Raw genomic sequence first — 18,785 nt, 5'->3', positions numbered from 1 at the left:
AGCAGAATTGTCTGCTGATTCCCTATCTAAACCTTCGAGTTCAGACTGTCTCAGTTCTATTAACAGGCCTATCTGCTTAATCGGAAAAGTGGCAAAGATGGTGTCTTAGTCAGTTTGGGCTGCTATGACGATTACCATAGACCAGGTGGCTTAACCAACAATTTCTTTCTTACAGTACTGGAGGCTGGAAGTCCAAGGTCAGGGTGCACCAGATTCAGTGTCTGATGAGGGCCCCCTTCCTGGTTTACAGACAGCCTCCTTCTTACTGCTCCTTACATGGTGTGGAGAGCTTTCATCTCTTTCCTGTATCTTCTTATAAGGGCACTAATCCCATTCATGAATGCTCCACCCTCATGACCTCACCACCTCCCAAAGGCACCCCCTCCAAACACACTGGGGATTAAGGCTTCCACATATGAATTCAAAGTGGGGAGGGATACAAATATTCAGTCAATAGCAAGTGAAAAATTATTTTTCCATGAGAGAATTTAGAGGTAGCTTTGATAGCTCTTCCCCTCTGATGCCACTGAACTTTATTCCTTCCATTTTCTTCACACTTATTGGTGAGGAAATATTAGTATTTAGTAACAAATAAATCCTATATGGCAGAATAGAATCCAAGTTGCCTCCATTTGCAGAAACAACTTCAAGCTTCTTGGAGCCTCACATTCTAATAGAACCAAAACTTAAAAAGGAGATTTTAAATCTCCCTAAATCCTACCATCTAAATTTGTGTGGACTTTCGTAACAGCTCTAGTGTACATTTTTTGGAGGAAGCCTTCAAAATGCCTTCAGTCAAGTAACAGAGCCAAATTGCACAGTAAAATATACAGTGCTTGCCTGTTGCTTTTCAGAATGCTTTTTGAAAGCATTTCTTAGCAGGCCAATGCATTTCATGGCTTGTTTTCCATATCCTCATGTACTTCAGAAGTTAAAGTCACAAATGTATGATTATAAGCTTATGATGAATTCCTTCTCCCACATTAAATACACAGGGGGCCCACTTTTCTATTCAACCTGCTTTGGCAGTATAATTTACGAACTCTGAATTCCATAATCTTTTTATATAGAACTACCACTACTAATAAGGCTGACATTTATTTAATGTTACTTTTGTGTTACACATTGTATATACATTCTTAAATTCTCACAATATCCCTGAAACCCAAATGGTATTATCCACATTTTAGACATGAATAAAATGAAATTCAGAGAAGTGCCTAGAGCAATATAACTCATTCATGCTGGTTATAATTAAAGTGCTTTTCATCTATTTGAACTGTCCAAAGGCTTTGCAAATAATTATTTTCAAACAGTTAGACCTTTCTCTCTATAAAGTTTCTGTAACTTTTCAGTCTATAGTACTTCCCTAATTCTTTCCACTGTCTCGTCTGAGCCAACTTTTAAGATTAAGGGTATATTGGAATATTTACTTGCCCAATATATACTGAGGTCTACTCAACTAATGCACTTGTCTTTAAAACTGAAAAAAAGAAACACTGGTGAAGGAGGTGAGAGGATGTGGTGAATCTGTTACCACTGGACCCGCTTAGTGCCTGATCCCATTTGATCTTATTGATCCTAACACTAGTTTTTCTATCTGTCAATACTTTTCAAAAGGTAAAACTAGCTAATATATACATAAGCATTTATTATTTGGTATTCTTATAACAATTATATAAAGGAGTATTATAATTATATTAACTTGTATCAGTTAGCTTTTGCTGAGTAACAAACTATCCCCAAATGTAGTGACGAAAAACAGCCACTGTTTATTTAGCCCACAATTTTGTAGCTCAGCTGGATGATGTTCCTGGTCTCATCTGGGTTCACTTGTACATCTGCTGTCACTACCAGTTTGGCATATGGTGGGCAGATGTGGGGGGCTGCCTGACTTTGGAAGGCCTCTGCTTTCTGTGGTCTCTCATCTTCAGCAGTAGTCCAGGCTTATTCACATGGTAGGGGTCCCAAGAGACCAAGCCTCAGCTCAGAACTGGCACAGCATCACTTCCACCTCATCTCTTGGCTACAGCAGGTCACAAGGCTGTCCCAGGTTCAAGGGATGAGGACTCTACTTCTTGGCAGGAGGAACCACAAAGTCAGGTTGCAAAGGGGATTGGATACAGAAAGAGAAATCATTGTGGCCCTTTTTGCAAACAGTCTACCAGCCATTTGCCAGATGAGATAATTTACACTTAAAAGAAACACAGCTTGACTAAATCACCTAGCTTTTAAATGGTGGAGCCAAGCTTTGGACCAAATTCTATTGGACTCCAGAACTCAAGCTCTTCATCACTGTATTGGGTTGCCTCTGAGTTTTCCCACATTAGTTTTTATTTCCACACATCTTGATGGTCTTAGTGAAAGGTTTTTAAGAGCAGTCATGAGTCTACAGGGCACAGATATCTTGGCATCCTTTGGGACTGCTTTTTCAACACATGATCCTTGGGCCAAGAACTGGAGGCTTCATAGAACTGCATATTCTTGTGCCCACTGGAGACTTTGTTATCATCTCCAAGGAGAAATCTAGGAAATACATTTTAAATAAGCTCCTCTCCTATGCACATTAATTTTGAAAACTGTTTCTTTAGGAATATTATTTAGCACTCTTTACTGTTCCTCAGTGAAAACCCCACTAAAGGCCTGTAAGATGCAGAGCAGGCCTCCCTGAAAAATGGGTTTTGCCCTGTTGTCAGGCAATAGTAAGGATTAACTACCCCAGCCTTTCTGTGAAACAACATTTATATAACCCTTTCTAACAGTTATGGTGCTACCTAAGATGGGGCTAAGGTTTGCTACCTCAAAGCTCTGGGTTATAAAATAACCTACAGAGGAGGGAAGGTAGCCTATGCTATACCTTCCAATCACAGCACCCATGGGTCAACCATGGCACATAGTAGCCAAAAGCAGAGACCAGTACTCAGTCCATGTTCAGTGACTGTAGGGCACTCTCAGCTATTACATACCAGCCTGAGTAAATCATGCCACTTCTCAGAAAGGGAAGCAGAGAATGTGGTTTACTTAACCTAGTGGCTTAAGAAATGTATGGTCCATAAGAGAGCTTATTTCCAAACTTAAAGTTTAGCTGCAGGATGGAGAAGGAATAGTGATATGACAATGAGGATCTACCATATATGAAAGAGAGCCAAAGAAATAGTTGTGAGATCTGCTGTTAGGACAGTGAGAAGAAAAGATAGGTACTGACCATTTGAGCCCCAAATGGGATCGAAATGCTAGCTAACATGGCTAGTTTTCGGAAAATGGCAATGGTCAATTGCTTTTGATCCTCTGAATGCGGTTGACAGTCAAACTTCTACTTGTCTCTCACTTTCTCAATTTGAAATGGAAACTAGTGGACTGCTTTTCAAGTGTCCATTAGATGAGACACAGAAAGAGCAGAACTAAGCAACCGTGATCCCACACTAGCGCAGGGCTCATCTGGGTCCAGAGCTAGGGTTGCTTTCATTAAAAGACAAGCATGCTTTTCAATTGTCAGATGTGGTCCAATCCTTAGAGCAAAAAATTTAAGCCCAAAGTTAAGTAAATATCCCCAATAACACATTAGAAGAAGAATTCCAACTCAAATGAGGTAAAAGAAGTAAATGAAGGAAGTTGGCCCCATGTAGAAAACGGGGAGCACTCATTCTTGTCCAAAGGGCAAGTCAGACTCAGTTCCTACCATTGGTCTGAGTCTGAGGTCTTCCCACCTTGAGAGTCTGTGGGCCAGCTTCATTCTCTAAAGGGGAATCACAGAACCTGAAATCTTACATGAATTTCCTCTTCTTTTAATATTGGCCACTAATTCAGTCTTTTTCTGAAACACCATGTAGGCAAAAAAAAAAAAAAAAGCAATAACAAAAACTGAATGCATCCCTTGGACCACCAGTTTGCAGCATCATCACTAGATGAGTCAAATAAAATGCCTGAGAATCTGACTAAAATTTGGCATTTCAGTAAAGCTGCTAATGGAAAATATGCTCTTTGCTATGCAAGCAGTTTTGCTGATAATAAACACCAAGACTACTGTTAAACTCATCAAATGTAATTCGTGGTAAGAAGTCAGTAACAGACCTACAACTCTGTCATGAAGTAGAAATGGGCAGAGACACAGCAACCACCCACAAAGGCAGTTTACTGGTAATCTCAGAGGTGCGTGCTGAGCAAACGCGATTTACTCAGATGTTTCAGTATCATCTGTGGCGTGAGAATTTATGCCCAGAGTCACATAAGCCACAAGAATGAATTGCAGCAGAAGTTTTTCCCAGAAGAAGCTGAATTTACTCTTAATGTTTTTTTTTTTTTTCCACTGAGCAAATAGATATACTGTAGTTTTTGAGGTTACTATTGATTTTTTTTTTTCCTTTAGCAGTTGATAGTGGTAGACAGTTCTTTTTTTTTTATTGGAGTATAGTTGATTTACAATGTTGTGTTAGTTTCAGGTGTACAGCAAAGTGAATCAATTATACATATACATATATAGAGCAGGTACTCTTAACTTTGATAGAAATATATACAAATCCTGCTAAAAGCCATACATTAATTTCCCTAAAATATCCCAATTAAGATAGACTTTTAAGTCAACATATTTAATTTTGGTACTCTTGACCTGAAAGAATGAAAAAGGATTTATCTCTTCCATAGGGTCTCATGACTCAGTTAAGGACCAAAAGAATAAAATCAATGATAGTTTTTTTGGGTTTTGTGTTTAGTATAAATAGGCTTAGAGATAATTTCCTGGCTCCTCTAGTTTGTACAACAGGAAGCTAAGGCTTGAGCCCACCGCCACGCCCATCAAGTGATGATCAGTAATTAGGTCCCCATTTCTTTGTGAAAGGGGAAGTGTTGTCTGGGAACCAGATTATCCCAAAACTTCAATACCTGCTACCTACCACGCAGGGATAGTTTTGAGCACAGAGAAGAAACACAAGAGATAATTTTTCAAGGTGAGCTTTCTTGTTATGTATATTCATTGTAATCATTTTAATTCAATATGCTTCTAATTTTTTAAAATTCTATATACATTAGGTAACTTGCAGCTCATAACCATGAATTAGGTTGGGCAAACAAGGTCCTGTTCAGTTTTCTAATAAAGAAATTGAAGCCTGGAAAGATTTATGTTTGTTACACAAGGCCACTAGGATGAGCTGGGACCAGAATCCAAGTCCTCTTACTGCTTTTCCATGCTAATTTTTTTTAATTCATGCAACAAATATTTACTGAATCTACTTTGTACCAAGCATTGGGCCATGTAGTGGTGAAAAAAAGAGGTTTTCCCTGCCCTTGTAGAGCATATCTTATATACTTGAAGCCATCATGAATGCCTTTATGGTACAAACACCCTCATTCCTCATATCTTAATTGGGTTAATTAAGGTTCACCAGAATACTTCCTTAAGCAATAGTCTATGTCAGCTTACTTCCAATCCTCAGAGCCTCTTTTTTTTTCCCTTTTCTTGTGCTGCACTAGAATATTTAAAGAAACAATCTTCTCCACCCTCCTTTCAATGATATTTGCAAGAGACATAGGAATGTGGCACCTCTGAAATGTTTTATTCTAGACTTGCATTGAGCCCCTTATTTGCCCAGGAAAATTAATACATGTGCCAAACAGGCATGATGATTACTAAATCTTAGAAGGAAGGCTAGTAGTAGGGTGATTTAGTGGGTTTTTTACCCCATGACAATGCAAGAGTAGCTAAATCCATTTAAATAAGGATACATCGACGTGTCAATCTATTCCTGCGGCAGTAGGTTAAGCTTGGAGGAAAAGCTTATTGATTTAACTTCTCGGGCTGTTCTCCCTTCTCCCAGGTCACTCTCTGCATGTTTTCATGAGTACTGAATAATATAAGTAGGTTTGTATGTAATTGTATTTTGAATAAGGTATAACAGGCATTTGAAATATGATTTCTCTTATATTTAATCCTAACAACCCTATGAAGTAGGGAACAATCTCCCAATTATAAAGATTGAAGAAGGTATCACTCTCCCAATTATAAAGATGAACAGACTGAGAGGGTAAGTAGCTTGTCCTAAGACCTGAGACTGTCCATGTCTTTAACCCAATGCAGAACCCCTAGATTATAACACAAAAGGGCACAGATATTGGTAACAGGACTGGATTTATGAGGTGTTCCAGGTTACCACAAATTAAGCAGGACATTGTTACCTATAATTCCCTAACCCCAAATCCAAAGGAAGGTAACATCACCTCAGAGCACTCATTGTCCCTGTTATCAGGTCCTATTCCTAGAACCTTCCTGCCTAGCACCACCTTCCTCCATGCCTTCTCCCAGAGGCATTTATTCACTGGACAGGAATGCTGAGACCATGTGCACCAATGCATTTCTGAAGAATTTATATATAAATGAACTGTAAAGCAAGTCCTGTGTTAACCTGCTAACAGTATTGGGAAATTAAGAAAATCTTGGGAAAGTTCAAAATCCCTCCCCCATTTATATTTTATGAAATCTTTTAAGATATCCATGAATTAGGTTAAAGGTGAGCCTACCTTAGGAAGAAAATTAAATTTAAAATAATTAAGTCACTCACTTTTGTTACTCACTTAAAAAAATAAGCAAAAGGAAACATGACCATGAGGGTAGTTATATAACCTGAGCAAAGTCTATCCATTCCAGACTTTAGTATCATCTCATTTCTCTAAGTTTCTCAAGAGTAAGTCTAGGATATAACATCAAGCATCATCTTAGAGTGTATATTACTGATTGAACTGTTTTCCTCTATGATTAGGGGCTGATCAGCTAAAGAAATCTGATTTCAGTTAAGTCCCTGGCTGTGACCAAATTATCAGGAAGAAATAATGTTTATAAAGAAATACTTATTTTCAAAGCATTGCAGCCCCATTTTCAGTGATTGAAGGAAGCAGATGGAGAAATATTTTAACTATCTGTAAAGCTGAAGGCCAGGGTTCCTCAACATTCTGTCATCCTTGTGAGTGCATCTAGATTAGGAAGCTGGCAAAAATATCAATTGATGGGGATTCAAAATGAGCTGATATTGACAACCACAGTGGAGGTTCTCACTGTGTAATGATGGTATTCAAGACCTTCCAAAAAGTGTCCGGTGTTTAGAAGCCATGCCTCATAATGAATAGTTATATTCAGCATGTAAAAGAGAATAAATATGGTAGCTGAACTTGGGTTTTTGGGACTAGGTTGTAGAAGGGGCAGTGGACTCATTAGATGACTCAGCAGAACAAAGATGGATGGGTGGCAGTTCTATGGAGACATCTATGTGCAGAAGAAAGAACTTTGGGATGATTGGTGTTGCCCAGCAGTGGGCAGGGCTGCCTTTTGAGGTGGGCATGTTCAGTGGACTGAGACTGGAAACCCACTTGTTGGAGAGACCTTATGGGAATACAAGAAACTCTTGGGTCGGGTGGGAGATTGGAAGTCTTTCCAGCTCACAGACTCAGTTACTCCTTGATTTTCAAACCAAGACTCTGAAAGAGCTGTTGAAAATTATGCCAGCCCAACATGGGAGAAAGTTTATCAGCTACACTACAGGTCTAACTCGTCACTACAAATTCTTCTCGTTCAGGAGCACAGTACCATGCAGAAGCTACATTGCACACAAGTTGACAAAATTGTGGCGCAGTATGACAAGGAGAAGTCAACTCATGAGAAAATCCTAGAGAAGGCAATGAAGAAGAAGGGGTAAATGCTGTTTATGTCCTTCTGGAGGCTGTTTGCCTTTTTATGTTTTGTCTTTTCCCACAGTTCAACTGCCTGTTTAGGCCAAGGAAGAACTTAGTCTTAACTGTGTTTTCATCATTAACAATGATTCCTGGAAAATAAGCGACTCACTCAGCTGAAGGGAGTGACTGAAGTGGAAAAGAGGAGCTTTATTCAAGTTCTGCAGCTGTTGGTTAATGAAGTAATAACTGTGTCTTTCATGGTACCTTTAAGGTGAATGGGGGTCGAGGGGGAGAAGGAAGGACAAATTACAGTTGGAAAAATTCCAGAAATCATTTTGCATTGCTAGGTAATAAATAATAAGGTTGATACACTCAAGGAAAAAAAATGCAATTTTGATGTTTAATATTACAAGAATCCTTAGCTTATGCCAACAGATGAAACTGTTGAATAAAACCTATCACTGCATTTACCTTGAAAGATTTTATCTATTGATAGAATTAAGCTGGGGGAATGTTTCTGTGTTGCTGCAAGCTCACTGAATAACAGAGCAGGAGGGAAACACACTCAGTGCCAGCCATGGAGAAGTGATAAGTTGGATGTTTAGAATGTGCCTCTCAGAGACACTCTCTATTAATAATATGATGAAGCACTCTGACTTAGGCCATAATAAATCAGAGCATATATGCTGAAGGCAGAAGCTCAGGGCCTATTCTGGTTTCAGCAATGATATGGATATCACTGAAATAAGCAGTAATAGTTGCTGGGCAATTGCCTAGTATATATTTCCTACTCACAATAGAGTAAGAAGCAAAAATTACCCTGCACTGCCAAGAAATGCTATTTTTCTCCCTTGCTGGCATGTGTCACAGACAAAAATCTGGCTTTACAACCAAAGTGGAAGCATTGAAAACTCGCTTCAAGGCTGAGGTCCTATTTTTCAGTTCTCATCCTAAATAGTGTATTATTGAATAAACAAAAAATAGCTTGAAGAAAAGCAGGAACCAAAATGGAAACTCTGACAACAAACCCTTAACAATGAAATAATTGTTAGGTCTGAAATATCTCTTTGTGTAGTGGTTGAATTGAGTAATCATGATACAGATATTTTGTAAGGTGTGCATCTATTACTGGAAGAACCGAGGCTGCCCAGTGAGCCATGGCGTCTCATGTTTGATGAACAAATTGTCTTCATTGGAAGGCTTTGGAGCAAAGGTTCCTGGGAGAGGAAAGATATCTAATGCCTGGCATGCATTTGTGGTTTTCCATTTTCAGGGGAAGTAATTGTCTCGAAATGAAGAAAGAAACAGAAATTAAAATTCAGACGCTGACATCAGATCACAAATCTAAGGTAAGAAAATACCTATTTTTACAGCAGCAACTGCGGAAGATACTGCGTAATTTTTTAGAAGCTGCACCCAGTTTAAATCAGAAATAACAGTAGCCTGGGGCTGGTCTGGGCTCACTGGCTTGGAGAAGAGCCATTTCATGGAACACCTTTTCCTTAATTTGTAAACATATGCTCACAATATCTATGTTGTCTGCCTCAGAGGCATCAAGGGAAACAACTAAAAGGAAATAGTGTATAAAATACAGAATATGATTCCCTATAGAAGTAACATTGATCATAGGACAGAAAACCACCCACCTTGAGGGTTCAGTAGCTCTTTGATACTTATTCCCTCCTAACTTTGCTGTGGAAGTTTGGGATGGGAAAAAATCCAGAGCTGAGATTCTAGGAGATGAGCCTAATTACTTGGATTCCCCCAAAGACGCAAGAAAATAGTTTAGGGGACATTAATTAAGATTATGGACATTTTGGAGAGCTGAGCACCAAGGTGCCATCAAGAACATAAATAATTATAATTATAAAAATTATTAAAAAAAAGAAACTCTGAAAGAAAGTTTCCAACTATAGCTTTTGGTCAAACCAGCCAGCCTCTGTATGTCTACATGCAGCTCTGTCATCCAGCCAGCGACCCTGCCACACACCTGGGCCAACCAGGCATCCAAGCTGAAGTTCTCTTTGGTGCTATGTATTTTGTGTCCACTCTGCCATGCAGTCTGTAGAGGCAGTAAGCTGTGTATCTTTAAGAGTTGTTCCCGGGCTTCCCTGGTGGCGCAGTGGTTGAGAGTCCGCCTGCCGATGCAGGGCACATGGGTTCGTGCCCCAGTCCGGGAAGATCCCACATGCCGCGGAGCAGTTGGGCCCGTGAGCCATGGCCGCTGAGCCTGCGCGTCCGGAGTCTGTGCTCCGCAACAGGAGAGGCCACAGCAGTGAGAGGCCCGCGTTGCGCAAAAATAAAGCAATAATCAAACCCAGTTTAAAAAAAAAAAAAAAAAAGAGTTGTTCCCCACTCTCTCTTTCTCTCTTCTTAACTAGAATATGTGAGAATTAACAACTATGCAACATGCCATGATTTTTAAATGCTTTGCATAAATAGGAAAGCAGAAATGTTGGCCACCGTATCAATTTTCTTTTGCTGCATGAAACACCATGCGAAATTTTGTGGCGTAAGACAGCTACCATGTATTAGCTCACAATTCAGTGGGTTAGAATTTGGGCTATACTCCGCTGGACAGTTCTGCTGATTTTGGCTGGGCTCATGTGTGTGTCAACAGTCAGCTGGGATTGATAGCCTCACTCATCTCTCTGGTGGGTAGCTGACTGCTGGTTGTTTTTTCCTACATGACCTCTCATCCTTCAGCAGGCTAGCATAGGCTTTACCACAGGTTAGCCTCAGGGTTCCAGGCATAGATAAAGGATAAGTACTTTCCAAGCTTCTGCTTGTATTACATTTGCTACTGTCTTGTGGCTAAAGCAAGTCACAGGTCAGGCAGATTCAAGGAGGTGGAGAAAGAGAATCTAGCTATTGATGAGCTGTAAAACCACAGTGTGAAGAGCATGGATACTCTTTGCAGGAGAAGACTTTCTACCCCAGCATCTGTTCAAATGACACAATAAGTCATGATGCAGGAATAAGAGAACACATCTCTCTATTCAGATCTGTGGCCTTGTGGAAGTGAAGCTGGAAAAATATAAGGTGATGAAAAAATTCTGGTAGAATTGGTAAAGGAGCCCAAAGCCCAGACAAACCAGAGTGTGGGCGAGTTAGGCAGTTGAAATAACGAGTCATGATTAAGTATTTAGAGCCAAAGTGATTGCTCTATTTTAATAAGCAATGACTTCCTGATTCCCACTGATTAGTACATATTTTTGCAGGTTATATGGGTGTCTACTGATTGACCAAGTAAATTGGTGGGAGGGATCTGAAATGCATGGCTAATATTGTGCTTTCAGTTCCTACCTGACCTGTGAGAATTCCAAGTGGCACCACCCGCTTTTCCCCACGCAGGTCAAGGAGATCGTGGCGCAGCACACAAAAGAGTGGTCAGACATGATCAACACTCACAGTGCAGAGGAGCAGGAGATCCGGGATCTGCACCTCAGCCAGCAGTGCGAGCTACTCAAAAAGCTCCTGATCAACGCCCACGAGCAGCAGACCCTGCAGTTGAAACTGTCCCATGACAGGTGGGAGAGTTAGCTCCAGAAGACACTCCCAATTTTTACGAAAGACTAGTTTTGTGGTGTGTGTGTGTGTGTGTGTGTGTGTGTGTGTGTGTGTGTATGCACCTGTCAAGGTAGTAAGGAAAATCAACTTGACATACAACATTGAGCTTTTACATATATCCTATTGTACAGTTGACGTGAGCAAGAGGAACTATGAGAAATGGCCTCTGCCATCAAAGGGCTTCCAAGCGTTGGCAAGATCTCACACTCCCATGACAAATTAAGTCACGTTACAAGTAGCGTAGGATACATACTAAAACGTGTCACAGGCTCTACTGCCTCCAAGTGGTCCCAGATGCTTCATAGAATGATAGGGCTGGAGGCGGCCTTTGAAAAATGATCTGGAGCCTCTTAGAAGAGAAGACATAGAAGGAGATAAAGACCAAGCAGTTGAGCTCCTAGAGGGATTGGTTCTGATCACTCAGAGGTACCTGAGGAAAGACCCTTGTTTCCACTGTCTGGACTTCTATGAATTCTAGAAAAGCAGGCCTGATCAAGAAACAGCAAAAAGTATCTGTTTATTTTGGTCTCACCCCATTTCAGCAAATTGCATACTGCAGATGATGAGCTGGACTTTTTCCCAGGGCGGAAGAGTGTTTAGGTCAGTTATGTCTTTTTGTCACAGCTTTGTTGCAGCTCGCCTGCGCCGTCCTTAGTGCCAAGTGTATGCCACAGTATGGTCTGTTGATACACACAAAAAAGTAGAAAACAGAAGCATTTTACAAACAAATCAAAAAGAAACTTTTAAAATCTAACTGCATGAATTATCTAGGCACATTCTGAGATTTCCAACTTTATTTTGGAGTGATATACAGCCATAAGAACATGAAGTATTTTTGCCATAGTTTCTGATTCTCACATGAATCAACTAAATGAGGTATACTCTGCTGAGTTTCCTGTGGGCTAAGTTTCCAGACCCTATCCATTTTCAAGTATTCTATTTATTTGTATAGGATTAAAAGTTGTCTTTTTTTCCCTTAGAAATGCTCTTGATTTAGTACACAGAAAGGTCTGTTCATTATCCTCCCTTTGACCATTGCTACAATACCAGATTTTAGGTGTCCACCCTTATTCAAAGATACTTCAAAGAGTAAGGTACTCTATTCTAATTTTTTTTCTTTTGAAGTTGAATAAAGGGAAAAAATTAGCCCACAACAGCAGGCATTGTCTAAAAAAAAAGTAAATGAATTCTTGCATGACACAGGAAGTCATTTGAAGGAACCATAACCTTAATACTAACTTACCTTAAAAAACAGATCGATGACAGGGGTATTTTTCAAAAAAACAGTAGCATCAAAGCTTTTTCTCAAGCATCCTGTAGTTGTGTTTCTTTGTCACCATCACAGCTGTCGCTCTCGGTTAAAAAATCTTGGCTTCTTAACATTCAGCAGCATTATTTGGTTATAGATAGGTGCTTGTTGAATGAAAGAAGAGATGGTCAATTTAATAACAAGTTATGAAAAATTTTGAGAGCCATTTTCTTGGGCCCAGTAGTTTCTATACATATTCCAGCCTCTGTGGCCCTAAGGTCTCTGACTGAAGCACTCTCTGTTTCAGCTTTGTCCACCCCTTTCCCTGAAGTACAAACACTACTTAAACAACCTCACTCCTTGGTCCCTCATTTCCAGGCAGTGCTTCAAGGAGATTGCCACAGGTTCCAGGGAAGATTCTTTGTTAATATTCATTTTAGTATTCTAAATTGTATGCTTTTAATGAACTCATCAATAATATAAAGATATGAGTTTTTGTGGTACACACACGCATTCACACACACAGTGATCAGTCACCTGTAAACATCCTTTCCCCCCTCCCTATTTCCTATGCTTATTTGAAACCATTTCATCCCCTTCCTTCCCTTGGGCTGTCAGAAAACAGGATGGTCACTTGTGAGTGTTAGAACATCCTTTCTCTTCCAAGCCATCTGATCCCAAAAACATGGGGCAAAGCTGGAATATCCTTGTATTCTACTGACCATAAGTGGTTGTCCCTGTGCATTCTTTGATTACTCTCATGCTGTATTCACTATTTACTTTTTTTTAAAATTGTATATAGGTTGGTAAACATGATTGCCTGAGATATTTGTATATAACTTAAGATTTTTAGCTTTTATTATTCAGAATTCTTATGGCATGTTAATGACAGTGTCCTACTCTGGGCAGCTGAATACGATCATTGTGTGGTTAGGGTTAGCTTAGACACACATAATGTCGCTTCTTCCCAGCCCACCACTGTTACTTCACAGTGACCCACTGCCCCCAGGAGAAGCATCCTCGTGGATCGGGGCTCCTGCCCTCCTTTCCACAGAGTACAAAACAACTTGATGAGCCCAATAGTGAAATAAAAAGTCAACCTAGTCCCATTGTTACATGTGGAATGTGTTTTCTGTTTCTGTTTTCATTTTTTTTTATTAGAGTTAAATATCCATAACATGAAATTTACCATTTAACCATTTTTAAAATGTATGGCATGAAGTCTATTCGCACTGTTGTGCAACCATCACCACCATCCATCTCCAGAACTTTTTCATCTTCCCCAGCTGAAGCTCTATACCCACTAAACACTAGCTCTCCACTCCCCTAATTTTTCTTCTTTCCAGTTTTATCGAGATGTAATTGACATACAGCACTGTATGGTTTCAGGTGTACAGCATAGTGCTTTGGCTTTACATACATCATGAAACGATTACCACAGAAAGTTAGTGAACATTCATCATCTCATATAGATATAAAAGAAAAGAAAAAGAAAAAATATGTTTTCCTTGTGATGGGAACTCTTAGAGTTTACTCTCTGAACAACTTTCATATATAACGTACAGCAGTGTTCATTATATTTATCATGTTGTACGTTACATCCCTAGGACTTATTAATCTTATAACTGGAAGTTGGTACCTTTTAACCACCTTCCTCCAATTCCCCCTCCTCCCACCCCTGCCTCTGGTAACCAGAAATCTCATCTCTTTTTCCAGGAGTTTGGTTAGGTTTGTTTTTTGTTTTATGAAGTATAATTGATCTACAACACTATGTTAGTTCCTATGTTAGTACACAACATAGTGATTCAATATTTCTATACATTACAAAATGATCACCACCTGTTTGTTTATTTTTAATACATAGGGAAAGCAAGGAAATGCGAGCACACCAGGCTAAGATTTCTATGGAAAATAGCAAAGCCATCAGCCAAGACAAATCTATCAAGAATAAAGCAGAACGGGAAAGGTGAGTCTGAATGCTCACTGCCGGAATATAACACTGACTTGAAGACACAGGCTCGACAATATTTCTGTGTGTATACACACACTCACATTTGAGATATAAACAAACCTGTGAGTTCTGGTTTAGAATCCTGCTATTATAACTGCTAGAAGATGTATTATTATTGCTGTAAAACATCTTCTGATTGTTTACTACCACTAGTAAAACAGATTTACATTCAATATATGTGTGCTAATTTACAAACAAAATTATATAAAATATGGCAAGATATCCTTCCCACATCCCATTGGGTCATCCTGTAAGCATCTCATCTGCTCAGGTGTTAAGCCCATTCTGAATGGACTTACAGTCTATATAACAGCATGTAGGATGGTCTTCTTCCCTTGACTGGACTCGTGCTGTCCTTGACACCAGGTGTCATCTCAAACCACCACCACCCCACACACACACACAGGTTTTCTGGTTCATCCTTGTCTTCGAATGGGTTTCTAGAAACAAAGACAGGAATTTTTGTGCATATGATTTACTGAGGAAAGGATCTTCAGCTAAGGGGAGAGGAGGAAGCAGGAGGGGGCCAGGGCAGGGGCTAAGTAAGGATATGGTCTTGGCTAGAGTTCCTTTTCAGCCTGATCTCAAGCTCTGGATTGTAAACTCTACCATGATCTGTCCCTTTGAACCACAGGTGTCTGACTTTTGTACTTCTATGTTAATCAGTCATTGGCCACATAGAGTTGGGGGAAGGTTTGTGTGACCTCCAGAGAAGATCCCTTTTAGCCAAAGCTGGTAAAGGGGATCTGAGAGGACATCAGTAGTCATAGTACCCAAGAGAGGGAGTTAGCAGCACTTGGTTCCCAGTGATCCCAAAAAGCATCTTCACCTGTGATGCTCATGGCTGCCCCGAAAGCCTCTAAGAACACAGATGCTAGTTGCTCCAGAACTGAGAGCTAGGTTCACACAGCAGTGGTCAAGCACAGCAGGATTGTGTCTCTTGGAGAAATAGACTTGGATAGAATGTGGCTGCCGGCTGAGTTCACCACCCACACAAAGCCTGTGTTTTATGCTCAACAAAATTCAGAGCAAAGTGAAGATTACCTTTGGGGGTTAAAACGTGAGCATGAAGTTTAGGGCTTTACGTCATTAAGCTGTGGACCATAGGCTGAGCTGTTAGGAAACTTTGCAGCTCCAAGCAAAGTACCCCGTTTCAATTCCACTGTCTACACGGTCTTTTGTGGACGCTTAGTTGATACCTGATGTTTCCTCCTTGTCTTGAACACAGCAGTAACTGCTGTCCAACTACTTCAATATCGTTGATTTTTAAAACGCATCTCATTTATTAACCATAATTAAAGTTAAACTTGAAATAGGACAAAATATAAAGCATAATACCATCCAGTGCATTTTTATGCTGAAGTTTTGTTGGATTAAATATGGTTTGGAATTAACTGGCCAGCAATAGGATTTGGAATTCCACAGTAATTTGACCTGGAAATGAATTGCCTTTTCAACACTTTGGCCAAGAAATTTCCCAGTAAACATGGAGTGTCATTTGTGTCTCTCTAGGGAGATTATTACTCAATTTAATCAATGCTCACTTACACCATCATTTTGGGGTAGTTATCTGGTTCTTGTTTATTTTAACAAAGTGCCACCCTCTGGACGTTATTCTCAGACAAGAAACTTTGCTTAATGGCCTTGTATACATGGAAATGACATTGTCCACTTTAGCTGAAAAACACAAAATATTCATGCCATGATAAAACCTTGTTAAACTGTTTTAGACTGTCCAAACTGAAATATAGAATTCGACATGATAAATGTGCTAATTATCAAATAGCTCTTTATCATACTTTTTCAATTATGTTGCAAAATGGACTTTAACCCAGTTGAGATCAAGTTTTCTTAAATTATGAGTTACTGATAACCAGGAAAGTTTTTAAATTTAATTTCCTTATTTTGCTTTATTATACTTATTTTTTATAACTCAGTATCCAGTGGTTAGGTGACTCTCAAACATCTACAAATGGCTGGTCTCTTAAAAAATAATTTCTCTATGCCAAATGGTTACCTTTTTAAACACATACTGTGTGTATCCACCTTATCAAACTACTGAGAAATAAAATTAAAAATTTATAATCAGAGAGCTAAGAAAGACATGCAGAAGCTGAAAAATACTTCTATTCTTGGGTTAAAGAAGACATTTCAACATAAATGACATGATATTTATAACTGAATGACAACATAAACACTGTTGATCAATGTGTCAGAGTTAGCTGAAGCACACAGGAAGAGAAATAATCAGCAAAATAAAGAGGCAACCTACCAAATGCGTGAAAATATTTGCAAACATATATCAGGTAAGGCATTAATATCCAAAATATATAAGCAAATCAACAAATCAATAGCAAAAAACAAATAATCTGATTTTAAAAGTGGGCAGGGGACCTGAATAGACATATTTCTAAAGAAGACATGCAAATAGCCAACAGTATATGAAAAGATGCTCAACACTATGAATCATCAGGGGATGCAAATCAAAACCACAATAAGGTATCACCTCACATCTGTTAGAATGGCAGTTATCAAAAAGACAAGAGATAATAAGTGTTGGCAAGGATGTGGAGAAAAGGGAACCCTTGTGCACTCTTGGTGGGATTGTAAATTGGTGGTGCAGCCACTATGGAGAACAGTATGGAGGAGTTTCCTCAAAAAATTAAAAATAGAACTACCATATGATCCAGCAATTCCATTTCTGGGTATATATCTGAAGGAAATGAAAACACTATCTAGAAGAGATGCCTACATCCCCATGTTCATCACAATATTATTCGCAATAGCCAAGACATGGAAACAATCTAAGTGTCTATGAACAGATGAATGGTTAAAGAAAATTTGAGATGTCTATTCAATGAAATATTATTTAGCCATAAAAAGAAGGAAATCCTGCCATTTGGGACAACATGGATGAACTTTGAGAACATTATCCTAAGTGAACTAAATCGGACAGAGAAAAATACTATATATTTGTGGAGTCTATAAAAAAGCCAAATTCATAGAAACAGGGTGGCATGGTGATTACCAGGGGGTGACGGTAGGGGAGTCAATGAGGAGACATTGATTAAAAGATACAAACTTGCAAATATAAGTTTAATAAGTTTTAGGCATCTAATTTCAGCATGGTGACTGTAGCTCACACTGTATATTACTTGAAAGTTGCTAAGAGAGTAGATCTTTTTTTAACATCTTTATTGGAGTATAATTGCTTTACATTGTTGTGTTAGTTGCTGCTGTATAACAAAGTGAATTAGCTATACGTATACGTATATCCCCTCCCTCTTGCGTCTCCCTCGCACCCTCCCTATCCCACCCCTCTAGGTGGTCACAAAGCACCGAGCTGATATCCCTGTGCTATGTGGCTGCTTCCCACTAGCTATCTATTTTACAGTTGGTAGTGTATATACGTCAGTGCTACTCTCTCACTTTGTCCCAGCTTACCCTTCCCCCTCCCCATGTCCATTCTCTATGTCTGTGTCTTTATTCCTTTCCTGCCACTAGATCTTAAAGTGATATTTACAGTGAAAATTATAGCCTAGATGCATATATTTTTTAAAGAAATGAAAATTAATAAGAAAATGCTCAAAGAGGACATAAAATTAGAAAAATAAACTGAACCCAAAGATGTCAGATGGGAAGAAATCAAAATTTAAGAAGCAAAAAATATTAAAATAGAAAACAAAAAGCAACGGAAGTAAAAAAGTGAAAAAAGCAAAAGCGAAAGCTTGTTATTTGAAAAAAAAAAAAAATCAGTGAACCTCCAGCAAGACTGATAAAGAAGAAAGAGATACCACAAATTAGTAGTATTGGGGATGAAAAGGGAAATAACTACAAATGCAGTAAATACTTTTGAAAACCAAGACTACTATAAACAATGCTACTAATGAATTTGAAAACCTAGATGGAATGGACAATTGCTTAGAAAAACTAAAATATCCAAAACTGACTGTAAAAGAAAGAGAAGACCTGAATAGACCTATAACTATTATAGAAATTCAGTCAATTATACGTCTATTTAGTCATGAAAAAAACTCCACCTCACCAATAATCAGGGGAAATGTGAGTTAAAACAACAGCATGATGCCATTTCAAAAAAACAGCAATTGACAGAAAAGGAAATGTCTGATAGTAACAAGAGTAGGCAAAGATATGGAGAAAGGGTAACACCCAGACACCATGGGTGGGAGTGCAAACTGGGACAGGTACTTTGGAGTAAAGATGAAGTTGTTTACTCCCTACCAACCTACAAGTCTAGGTTTACACCCTGGAGAGACCTTTGCTCATACTCACAAGAAG

At 39.1% G+C, this 18,785-nt stretch overlaps 1 protein-coding gene across 4 annotated transcripts in view; it reads left to right on the top strand.

Moving 5' to 3' along the window:
• The window catches only part of PLCB4 (phospholipase C beta 4), a 156,388-nt gene that overhangs the window by 129,150 nt on the left and 8,453 nt on the right, over positions 1-18,785 (top strand). For all 4 annotated transcript variants that reach the window (XM_065893070.1, XM_065893069.1, XM_065893068.1 and 1 more), the window contains 4 exons: positions 7,560-7,675; positions 8,930-9,005; positions 11,011-11,186; positions 14,340-14,441. In XM_065893070.1, the coding sequence (XP_065749142.1) occupies positions 7,560-7,675; positions 8,930-9,005; positions 11,011-11,186; positions 14,340-14,441 (470 nt within the window). The remainder of the gene's footprint in view (positions 1-7,559; positions 7,676-8,929; positions 9,006-11,010; positions 11,187-14,339; positions 14,442-18,785) is intronic.

This window comes from Phocoena phocoena, chromosome 15, assembly GCF_963924675.1.
Source record: "Phocoena phocoena chromosome 15, mPhoPho1.1, whole genome shotgun sequence".
In the NCBI taxonomy this organism is placed as follows: Eukaryota; Metazoa; Chordata; class Mammalia; order Artiodactyla; family Phocoenidae; genus Phocoena; species Phocoena phocoena.
The sequence above is the reverse complement of the archived record's forward strand: the minus strand, read 5'-3'. Positions and strand labels throughout refer to the sequence as shown.